The sequence below is a fragment of the Lipotes vexillifer genome, unplaced genomic scaffold (assembly GCF_000442215.2).
Source record: "Lipotes vexillifer unplaced genomic scaffold, Lipotes_vexillifer_v1.1 scaffold1584, whole genome shotgun sequence".
NCBI classification, from domain to species: Eukaryota; Metazoa; Chordata; class Mammalia; order Artiodactyla; family Lipotidae; genus Lipotes; species Lipotes vexillifer.
Genome location: NW_006782397.1, coordinates 1,086,133 through 1,098,702, shown reverse-complemented (window position 1 = coordinate 1,098,702; position 12,570 = coordinate 1,086,133). Strand labels below are relative to the sequence as shown.

General features: G+C 40.8%; 1 protein-coding gene across 1 annotated transcript in view; it reads right to left on the bottom strand.

Annotated features, from left to right (window-relative positions):
- NCKAP1 (NCK associated protein 1) overlaps window positions 1–635 on the bottom strand; it is a 95,487-nt gene extending 94,852 nt beyond the window's left edge. The window contains exon 1 of the mRNA XM_007455262.1: window positions 528–635. Coding sequence (XP_007455324.1) covers window positions 528–635 — 108 coding nt within the window. The remainder of the gene's footprint in view (window positions 1–527) is intronic.
- Window positions 636–12,570: the final 11,935 nt, after the last annotated feature.

The following is a 12,570-nucleotide window of genomic DNA, read 5'->3' as shown; positions in this document are numbered from 1 at the left end:
TTTATTTGGCAATCTAAAATAAAATGGCCTAAGTGGAGGGGATGCGGGGTTCATCCTGATTAGCCATTCCCTTCCCACATTCCCACACTTAACAAACCCAAAACAGAAAACTGCTTCCATCTCCGCCAGGTTCCTACCATCCGACCTCAGTTATTGGAACACCCAAGTTTTCCTATTCTCCTCTTAGACTCTCGCCCACCCACCCTCCTCTCTTTCCCGTAGAGCCCCTTCCGGGAGCCGGGGCGCCGAGGAGGGGGCGAGAGCGGCGGCGGCGCCCCTCACCCCGCGAGGAGCGGGGAAATGGCTCCTCTCCGCCCCTGGCCGGCCCGCGAGCCAGCAGGAGAGGCGCCGGAACTCCGCATTAGGCCGCGGCGCATCCCGGCGACCCCGGCCGGGCCTGCAGCCGCGAGGCGGTGATTTCTGTCCCGGGCGCCGCCTGCCGCCCCCACCGCCCGGGCCTCCCCCGCTCTCCATCCCTCCTCAGCCCACCCGCCGCCCCCGCCGCGGCCTCGCCGGCCCGTGCGCACCTTCTTGATGTTGTAGAGGCGGGTGAGCATGCCGACGCCCCGGTCGTTGAGGATGGTGAGCTTCTCCGCCAGCTTCTGCTGACTGGGCTGCAGCACGGAGCGCGACATGGTGGCGGTGGTGGTGGTGCCGCCGCCGCCGCCGGCCGCCTCGCGCCCAGTCACCGCACCGCGGCCTCCGCAGCTACCTCTGTCGGGCCTCCTCCCCTCCCTCCCGCGACCTCCGCCTCAGGGTAGCGCGCCCATGGCCCTCGCGCCTTTAACGCGTGCCGGTGACAGAGCGAGCCGCGGCGGACGCCTCGGGGTCCCTTTCCCCTCAGCAGTCCGCGCCCCGGCAACCTCCTGCCTTCCGCCCGCCGCCCTTCCGTCCCCACCCCCGGCGCTCTCCGCCCCAGCCCCCACCGCGCCGCCTTCCCGGGCTCCTCCACTAGGTGTGGCGGCGGCGGCGTCGTCTCCGGCGGCTGAGAACGAGGCCGCTTCCCGCAGCCCGGGACGAGCGCTCGGTCACCTGATCGGCCGCGCCGGCGCCCCCGCGAGGCCGGACAGAGAACTGCGCCTGGGGGCCCTCGCCCGCCCCTCCCGGCTCCGCTGCTACCGCCGCTCAGGACGCGGCCTCGGCCCCACACCGGTCTCGACCCGGCCTGGCCCGCCCACTGCCCCTGATCCCGGCAGGGGAGTCTAAGCCGGAACCTGATGAGGTCACGTTTCTCTGTTCGCCACACACCCCTCTCCTTCAAGTTCCCAAAAGTTGCCTTTCCGCACCACCTCCCTAAAGAAACCAGCAGAAGCCCGCGGGGAGGAGTGGGGCGGGGGCCGGGCGGGTGTTTTTCTGGCGAGTTTCTCCCGAGAGTGGGCTGGTGGCTCCATGCGCTTCTCCCTCCCACTGCTTGACAGACGTTCCCGGCTGAACACAGCAGATGTGCTCTGCGAGGCGGGCCTCGCCTCTCTTTCCCCCCCCATCCCATCCTGACTCTCCTGCCTCAAGGCAGTTCGTGAGAGAGGAGGTCGGAAGTGAGGGCAGCTCAAGTTCCTGAGATAATCAGAATCTGGAATTTGTCGACGAGGATCACCCTTCCGGAGAAGACGCCAATAGAAGAGGCCCTGGCATGTGGGAGGCAGAAATAAATGTTTGTTCAATGAATGAAGGAACGGTCCCATTTTTTTTCTGGCCTCCACCCCAAATCCCACTCCTTCTTGGCAACATTCCACTTTTCCATCTCTTTTCTTTTTTCCTGATCAATTTCCTCCCGGTCACACCCGAAGGCTACTCCCTCTGGTCAAATATATTAAATGTTCCAAAAGTGAGCAAAATTAAGGATTTATGTCATTGACTGGGGTGAGGAATTCCAGCAAAGAGGAGTCAAACTGTTCTGATGGTTTTTTTCGCCCTAATTTCCTCTGATATATTAATCTTTTATATTATATTCATTAATTTTAAGTGAATGACAAAATATTCTGCCACCTTCAATAAACGACATTGTAAGAGTAAATATCATTGCATTGATCAAAACACTTTAGGGAAAGGAAATTTTGACGAATATCTTTTGAAACATTTTTTAAGCTAGTGTACGTACAGTTCCTACAGAAATCTTCGTTTTAATATGCCAAGGAGAGAAAGGCAGTAGACGGACTGAATTTGATTTAAGAAGCTTTAAATAGAGTCCTAAGTCCACCAAAAAGTCCTACCTGCCTTTGTGCTTGGAATCCTATACACAGAACTTAACTTGAATGAAGGTTTTTAATGTAAACACCTCAGAGAGATCACCTATTGAGCTATCATTAGTCATTAGCACGTTGGGGGGATTTAATTTATCTGGTTACATTCCAACCTGATAGTTTAAATATTAATTTAGAGGAAGTAGGAGTCTGGAGCCTGAGATAGTGAGAGCAGACCTGGGAAGGAGAGGTCCAGGGAGGGGCTTGGAGAGTAAAGACGTGCTCTTTTCAGGGACCACAGACAAATTTAACCAGAGGCAGAATTACAGAATCACACCAAAGAAAGGTTATATCATTTTCTACTTTTTCAAAACTCCTGTATAGAGAGAACAAGAAAATGGTGCCATATTAAAATTTGAATACAAGTACCACTCAAGAAAAGCCACTGTCATGTTTCCATATGAACTTGAACATTTGTAGCTGCTTATAACTCAGAGTACCCAATAGAGGGAGAACTCTGTGGATTCTAGTCTCATTATTGAATCTTTATTATAACCAACTTTTAGACATATTGGCCCTAGATTAAATGGAACATGTCTATTCGAGTAAAAGATATTAGGTCTAGATGAAGTATTCACAATTCTTGCATTTCTCTACATTTTCCATCAAAAAGCATTTTGTTATTAAGAGCCAACCCTTTGGAAGTTTGACTGTGTGTGTAGTATAAACTATACTGTCAGTGCTAAGGTAATAATCATATATTTTGCCATGCATGTATGATTTTATGGCAAGTGTAATTAGTATGTGTCATATTTCCTCTCAGTTTTCATACCATGTGAATCAGTCTATAAAGTTATTAAAAGAATTGCCCCTTTTGTAGATTTTTTTTTCCTGCTATAGTTTTCTGGAAAAGCATAACATTCTAAGAGTGATTAGGAAAGTTAAAAAAAGACATTAGGAAAGTAAGTTTTAAAAAGCATGATTGGGCTTCCCTGGTGGCGCAGTGGTTGAGAGTCCGCCTGCCGATGCAGGGGATACGGGTTCGTGCCCCGGTCCGGGAAGATCCCACATGCCGCGGAGCGGCTGGGCCCGTGAGCCATGGCCACTGAGCCTGTGCGTCCGGAGCCTGTGCTCCGCAACGGGAGAGGCACAACAGTGAGAGGCCCGTGTACCAAAAAAAAATAAAAATAAAAAGCATGATTGAAGATTTTATTTCCCTCATCATATCAAGCACACTCTTCACAGTTCCTTTGGTACTAAAGATTTTCAAATAGTTTCTCTTCAGTTAAGAGATTTCTGCTGTTTGTCTCGGAACATAAGCCTTCAGAGAGATTTAGAAAGTAGATGATAGCTTCATATTTGTAGTAATCATAGAAAGTTAGCTAGCATAGACCAGTATACCTTAAAAAATGTGAATTTTACTGTACATAAAGTATATCTTAATAAATCTGACTAAAAGTTATATATCTATGTTTGAAAATTTATTTTTTTACTGAGAGAAGTATAACACTCTAAGGTTGGAAAACGTTCAATCATTCATAGTAACAATCCTGGATGGATTTAAAGAATATTTTTCTATTCTATATAATAATCAAACTTATGTGTTTGATTGAACAATAAATACTTAAATTGTGCAAAGTGCTGTTGTTCTAGGAGGAGATATACAGCTGTATAAGATACAGATTTTAATCTCCTTGAGCTCACATTCTCGGTGAGAATAGAAATATACATAAGGCCTGAGATACAGGGCTACAAGGGAAACCTAGGGAGAAGAGTTCCAACCTGAAGTTCCTGAAGTTCCTAAGAGTTATTCTAAAACTTACATTTGGGCTTTGAATGAGAAGTAAGTCTTGGGCTTAAAAACTTATAGTAAAAGCGTTTCCCTGGTGACGTAGTGGTTGAGAGTTCGCCTGCTGATGCAAGGGACACGGGTTCGTGCCCCGGTCCGGGAAGATCCCACATGCCATGGAGCGGCTAGGCCCGTGCGCCATGGCTGCTGAGCCTGCGCGTCCGGAGCCTATTGCTCCGCAACGGGAGATGCCACAGCACTGAAAGGCCCACACACCGAAAAAGAAAAAAAAAACTTAGAGAAAAGGACACTCTAAGCAGAAGGTGCAACTTTAATAAATGCAAAATGATTTTTTAAAAGTGCAGGAAAATAATAGGAATGCTCATTACATACATGAAAGAAACAATGGGAAATAAAGCTGGAGGTAGAACAGAAAATATGTAGGCCTATGATTGCTAAAGCAGGAGAAAAAAATTCAATGGAGAAGAAGAAATATCCAAAAAAAGTGGGAGAACTAAAGGTAACTCTTGGGAATTTGAGGTTAATAAAGAAAATTTGAAATAGCTGCTGACTGTGACAAGGATTCCTAATTATCCTTCAGTATATTTCTCTTTCTTCCTTAGAATAAAGACTACATCTCCCAGTCTCCCTTGCAGCCTAGTATGGCCATATGACTAATGTTCTGGCGATTAGGATGTAAGCTTTCAGGAACCTTCCTTAAGAGACTGCTGTGATCTCTTTTTGCCAGTCTTCGCTTCTTACTTCATTCTTCCACATGAAACAAGGATGCAATGACCACTATCTTAGGCCATGAAGACAATGGCCACTCACTAAGGATGGCAGAACATAGAAATAGAAAGTACAAGTGGGCTTCTTAGAGCAGAACTACCATACTAAACCTGCCCTTTCTACATCTGGATTTTGTTTGAAAGGGAAAGTTTTATTTAAGCTTCTTTTATCTGAGACTTCTTTAAAAAATTACTCACAGCCCAACCTTATACTAAATGATAACAGTTTTTGAGGTCAACATTATAGTATCACTACCAGGAATAAAACAAGGACAAATAATCAGATTTAATATTGACTAAGTGTTTTTGTACTGTGTCAGGTGCTACTATTTGAGTTACATTTTCTCATCACCTCTCTCAACAATCCTTTGAGCTATTATTATCCTCATTTTATAGGTGAGGAAACTGAAATACAGATAGTTTTTTTGTTTTTAATTACTGAAGGTCACACTCATAGAAAGTGATAAATCTGGTACTAGATTCTTTATCAGTCTAACTCCAAAGTTCATGCATATTCTTAACCACTGTGATGTAACTGACAACAAGTTTGATGGCATAAATTTGGTGTGCATCAGTGAACATGATTCTGTAGTTTCTGCTAGAGTTCCTTAACTCTGCCCAGACCTTCATAAACAGTCTCTTCATTAAATTTTCTTCAGTTAAGAGCTAGACTCTGCCATATTTTTCCCAGACTGGTATACCAGTCTTTTAGGGGGTTTTCTTTAGCTTTGCCTCCTCCAGAAACTAGAATGGGAATTATTTCTGTAACACTTTTTGCTAATCATGAAGTATATTTCAGTTTGCCTTTTTAAATCACCCAGCCTTCTGTTGCTTCCCTGTTGAAGACAAAAAGAAAGAAAAATTGAGGAAGAGCTTCTTCCTGGGTTCTTAGGGTAAAGCCCTTTGATTAGGATATCTCCTGCCAAAGTTAATGTTCCACTTATTTTTTTTTCTCTTTCTCTCCACTAATTCTTAAAGACAAATGCAACATTTTTCCTCACATCAGACTTCAAACCAGGTAGCTATGTATGACTAGAAAAGTATGATGAAATTTCTCTGAGAAATAGCCTAGAAATAGCATAGTAGACATATATTGGTTTTGTCTGTCCTCCATCCCTTCCTATTGTGAAACTGCTACCTTCTGATGAAAATGAGTGCAGAAAGCAAAAAATGAGTCAGGCTGTGGGGAAAACGATCAGGCATATGTAAAGAAGAAATTAATGGAGTGTTGCAAGGAAGTTTTACTTTTTAAATTGTTTTAAAGACTGCATGGACTTCCCTCGTGGTGCAGTGGTTAAGAATCCACCTGCCAATGCAAGGGACACGGGTTTGATCCCTGGTCTGGGAAGATCCCACATGTCGCAGAGCAACTAAGCACATGTGCCACAACTACTGAGTCTGCACTCTAGAGCCCGTGAGGCACAGCTACTGAGTCCACGTGCCACAACTACTGAAGCCTGCGCAACTAGAATCCGTGCTCAGCAACAAGAGAAGCCACTGCAGTGAGAAGCCCGCACACCGCAAAGGAGAGTAGCCCCTGCTCGCGGCAACTAGAGAAAGCCCACACACAGAAATGAAGAGCCAACGCAGCCAAAAATAAATAAATAGATAAATAAATAAATAAATAAATAAATAAAATAAAATAAAAAATAAAGACTGCATATATTTGGACCATACCGAAGACAGGGGAACCGACTTTGAGTGAAGAACTGTGGAAAAGGACAATAGGAGATTTCACTGTGGTTTAACTGTGGTCATAAAAAGGATAGACAGTAAGGTATATGCTAAATCCATACTTAAACTTCTGTTTTCCTACATATCCAAAGACCACAGGGTATGAAAATTTACTCAACTAAAAATGATTAAGAAAATGAATAGGGAAAAGATGGAGCAACAGTATCCCAGTATCTGTAGTAAATGAATAAGGAGTTAAGGCTTAGCCAGAGATTGCAACTTGGCATTGCAAAGGAGTAACCAAGACAGGTCTAAATGAAACATAAGATGTCTCCAGTAGTCAGCAGAAGACATGCCAGAAATAGAACTGATCCAAAAAGTTCAAAAAGAAAACAATGAAAAATTCATTACAGCCTTGATCTTGACCGTTCACATCCAATGAAATTCATCTTACAGCCTGCCAGATCTTGATAATGCACTTCACACATGTTTATTTGCTTCTGCTCTGCAAACTGAAGATAGATTTATCTTTCCTGTTAAAGTCACTCAAAGAACTTCAGTTTTTTCTGTGGAAAAACTCTAATGTAATGAACAATTTCAGTTTATGATTGGTTTTAAGCTTTGTTGGTTCTTTTCTCAGTACAAAGGACTTGTGAGTTTTGGGGTCTTTTTAAAGAAATTTATTGTACTTAGACTTATACCTAAATGGTACATGACATATCAGTGTATACATACACTTATTGGTTGATCTTTGGAGTTTGATCTTAAGTATTTTTAAAATATTAGAATGCTACATGTAAAATTGGCAAAAACAATGGTAGAACAAAACTTGAGTTAGAATACAGGCTAAGCCTATGATGATAACCAACTTCCAGCTGAACATAAAATCCATTTATATTTTATATTTAGCCTACCTTAAAGATGAAGAGTGTTTCAAAAATTGGGAAGGATATTGAACATACTGAACTGGACCTCCAAGGAGAGCTCTAGACTAGAGTTGTAAATTTAGGATCATCAGAATGTGGGTGGTATTTGGAATCATGACAATAGATGAGAACACTTTTGGAGAGAGTATTTTAAAAAGGAAACTAGGGCCTAGTCCGAAGCCCTGAAGAACTCTGAATTTTAGGAATCAGATACAAGAAGAGTAGTCAGCAAATAAGACTGAACAGGAGTGTGAAGGGAACCAGAGACTAGGGCAATAGCTGGAGGGGTCAAGGGAGGGTTCTTCATTTATTTTCAGTAGTAGTTGTCAGATTATCCTGTAGAGAGGGAGAGAATTATAACTCAGTACAGAGAGAAAGCATAATCAAAGGTACAGAAGCCTTGACAGAACAGGAAGGAAAGAGATGAAGGGGAAGCTGATGATAAACAGCCAAACTATTGTTGACCGGGTGTTTCAGGAAAAGACAGGATAGTGATACTAGCTAACATTTATTGAGTACTTGCAATGTGTCATGCTCTGTTCCAAGTGTCTTACATGTATTAATGTGTTTTTACCTTCATAACAAACTCTGAAATAGGAACACTATATCATTCCTATTAAACAGATGAGGAAGTTGTACCTAAGGTCACAGCTAGTAAGGGGAGGAGCTCAGGCTATTAACCACTTGATGTGTACACTGATGTAGGTCAATAGAATTGGTTTGTGGAAGATCAGACAGTTTTCTCATATCTTGTATTTTCTCAATAAATTAGAAATAGTTCATCAGCCTAAACAGGAGGTCATGTGTCAGAAATTGTTGAATGTTCATTTGAGTTTGATGTCATATATTTAAATGTCTAACAGAAAAAAGCCTAGGCTCTGGGGTCAGACTGACAGGGTCTGAATCCTGGTTTTGCCACTTACAGTCGACCTTGGATATGTGACCAAAGCACTCTAAACCTCAGTTTTTCACCTTAAATGGAAATGATTGTACTTACCTCACTAGATTGTTTGAGGAATGTATGGGATAATTTTTAGGACTGTACCTTGTGTAATTCAGTGAGTATAAATGTTTGTTGTTACTACTATTATGGTGATTATTATTACTGCCTCAGTCTGTCCAGTTGTGTGATTTTCTGCATTGGTACATGGCACAAAAGAGATGGAGGGTTGTAGATTTTTCTTTTTTTAGTTGAGTGTCATGGAGAGAGAGAGTGGCAAAGGAGTTGAGAGTAGTGGTTAGGGAAAAATATAGCTAACTCTGTATTTTAGCACTTAACCAAAAATAATTTAAAACCTACCTAATTATATTAACATTGCTTTGCTTGACAAATTCTATTTCAAAGTAATAATTTTTGAAAATGACATTTTCTCTATTTCATGTTAGGCACACAGCATAATCATTAAGCTTCTAAGTGTTGATTATGTGCAAATGTTAGGGACATTAAATAATTTCTTATTATAAAATACACATTATGCTAAAATATTATAAACACATTATAAGATGATTTCCCTCCATTAAAACATTACTGAAGTCTAAATGTTTACAATAAGTCAAGTGTTCACTGATACTTAAATTCAACTTTCTATTCCCACTTAAATTCAAATCCAGTGTTACTTAACCACCATCATACGAAACTGCTACTGTTTCTCTGCTTTAAAACTATGAACATTCACTGTCCCACCCAGATTATTTGCATGTTACATTTTTACCATTTCTTCCATTATTTCTAATTAGTTCAACTGGTTACTGTTTTCCCAACAAAACTCTAGAATCAGAATTTATTCAAATTTTCCACAATTACTTTGTGTATTTCTCCCATTCCCAATGGTCTTTATTTGTGCTGTATTTGAAATGATAGGATGAACAGTTAACTTTCAGTTTGTGAAGAGAGGAAAGCCATGTTTCCCAGCTAGTATCAAATTTTTTACTTATTTCATATAATAGATTCCACATTTACAATAATAGGAGCATGTTAAAACAAATTTTAGGGCTTCCCTGATGGTGCAGTGGTTGAGAGTCCGCCTGCCGATGCAGGGGACAGGGGTTCGTGAGATCCCACATGCCGCGGAGCGGCTAGGCCCGTGAGCCATGACCACTGAGCCTGTGCGTCTGGAGCCTGTGCTCTGCAACGGGAGAGGCCACAACAGTGAGAAGACCGCGTACCGGAGAAAAAAAAACGCACAAACTTTAGCATATACGTATAAATAATTTCTTGTGTCAGCTTTTAATTATAGGATGGTTTGATATTTGTAAGTCGATTTAAATAGAAAATATTTATATTATCTAATATATTAGATTTAAAAATGGTAGTCATTCTGTTATGTAATAGATTAGCTAAAAATGCAACCACTAATTTACAAACTACAGTACTTCCAAACACCAGAAGGGAAGGTTGGTAGTCAATCAGTTCTGGAAATAACAAAGTTAGCCTAGCTCATGCTCTTGTTTTAAGAGAGGGTGTGATAGACTTAAAGCTCATGAATTGAATCAGAAGAAAGGAATGAAGCAAACAACTCATCTTTACTCATTTCCCCCAAGGAGTTGAAGCAGAAACAAAAGCAAAGCTGCAAGCATTTTTTCCTTACATGTTGGTCTTTATAGGCCAAATTAATTCTTGATTCTAACTAAGGTTCCTAATTAGCTTTGGCTCATGGACCTTATATAAGTCTAGTAAAACTAGGCATCCTATCCATAAAAATATACAAAATTTTAGTGCAATTTTAAAGAGTTCATGGTCTCACTAAAGCCAATATAAAGACCCATGGACACAAGATTCAGAACCATTCTGGATTATAATGAGTCCATCCAAAAAGGTACAGTAAGAGCAGTTGTATACCCAAAGTAATCATGTGTTAAATGTCCAGGTTTAACCTGACATAAATGTTGAGAAAAAAAAATTTTTAGACCATCATCCAGAGATGCAAAAAGTATCTCTTTCCTGATCAGTTCAATGCATTAAAACCGACTCTATGGAAATCTTTCCACAGAAGTGATAGGGTAGACTTTGTAATCTACATGCTATCAGGACAAAATATCCCACCATAGTTAGATTACTCAAGTTCCCTCTTTATCTGCCTCCGTCTGGCTGCCAGGCCTTTGTCACCTCCAACAGAAGGTAGGAAGCAGAACCGAAAGCATGCAACCCAAGTTGTTTTATTTTCAATTGAATACCTTGACTAAACAGTTTAGTACAAAGGAAACTGCTATTTAGCACTAAATTTTTGAATTACATACAAGTTATCATTTGCCTACGTAGCCCTTTCTCTCTCTGCTATGTGTAATTCAGGGTTGGCTGCCTCCTTAATGAAACATACAGTACTTTAAAGGGATTCTATGGCTTCTGCACATTACATAAGCCATAGTTAGTCTGCCTCAGAATGACTGCAGAATAATTGTAAATTTAGTCTCAGAAGTCTGGTGCTAAAGCAGAGCCAGCCAGCTTTTCAGCTTTCAAAGCTGCTTTGTATAAAGCAGCACATTTGGAAATCTGTTGCTGGTACACTCTATTCATACTGGACTTATAACAAGTAAAACTTAACATGAAGGAGAAAGCGACATAGGATATATGAAAGGATCACAAAAATGCAAAAAGCAATAAATTCTAAGAAAATCCAGTATTGGTTAGGTTTTCAAATACCTAGACATTTACATGTCCTTGAATGTTGACAAGGTACTCTTGTTAGTGAAATGTCCCCTCTCTTGACCTCGATGCCTGGTGGCAACTTCCCCCTTTACCCTGTACGATATGCTCTAAGTTTCATACTGCTATTACTTTTTCAGGTAGACAAAAAGTAAATATATAGTAAATACCACCACCATCATTTAACATTAAATAACTGTTTGACACAAAACAGTGGACTTGACTACAATTATCAGAGTTAGGTGAGGTGGCTTAAATTCTTTGTGGAATGAGATCATGTGAAAAAGATAATCAAAAAACTAAGATCGGGCTTCCATGGTGGCGCAGTGGTTGAGAGTCCGTCTGCCGATGCAGGGGACACGGGTTCGTGCCCCTGTCCGGGAAGATCCCACATGCCGCGGAGCAGCTAGGCCTGTGAGCCATGGTGGCTGTGCTCCGCAGTGGGAGAGGCCACAACAGTGAGAGGCCCGCGTACTGCAAAAAAAAAAACAAAAACAAAAACAAAAAACTAAGATTAAGGGTTTTTTTTTTTCTTCCCTCCATGGGAGACAGATTAATTTATGTGAAAGATTTCTTTTTCTTTTATGTCTCTTTTATTTCAAGAGGTGTTCCTACCTTTAGTGGGAAGATTATTTTATTTTAACCTTTTGTTACAAATTGTTTCAAACATAAAAAGAATAAAGAGTATAATGACCTCTCATGTACTCATTACTCAGCTTTGACACTTACCCAAACTTGACTGTAAAGGGTTTTAATATGTCTGTAATCAAAACTAGAATTCTTTTATTTATACAATAAAAAATATATAATTAGAATATAAATAATATAAATGATAAATAATTAGAAACTCTTGGAAGAGATCATTTTGAATTATTTTATAAAGACAACTATTGTTCCTTCAGAAAGGAACTGGACTTATTAACAGAATTTTTAACAGAAGTTAATTTTATTTTCATGGTGCTTGATGGTAATTTTTAGAAACATTTTTAAAAGAGGAGACTGTAAGAATAAATATCAAAGTGACATGCTTAGCATGTCAAACCAAGTGGTCAAACTTATTAAGATCAGTTAAATACATAACTCTCCATCAAACTGAAGCTAAGCTAATAGCATGTGATACATCACTGTGTGAGCTGGGCTTCCTAAATCTTGATTTCTTCGAGAAGCAAATGAAGAATGTACTCAGTGCATTCATTGTGCTGAGTCACTGGATTGAAAGAGAGAAAGATAAACCACCTACTGAACAATCACATTTTTTTCTTCTAGGTGATTCACAATTCTTTGAAGACTGGCAGGCATGAAGCCACCAGGCATTGTGCTACCTGTCCTGTCTGCAATAATACTCACCCAGTGCTTGTTTCATATATTTTGCTCTCAGGCAACTTTGATTATGGGAATTTGATTATGTAAAAAGCTCTCTGACTGGTATGTAGGTGTAAACAGAAACAATTTTTTTAAAGATTAGATAATTCTCAGAATCATAGTGTTTTATTTATTAAAATCTTTTTCAGCTAGTATTAAACATTTACTAGATATTTGCACTAATTGACAAGAAAAATTACAAAATCAT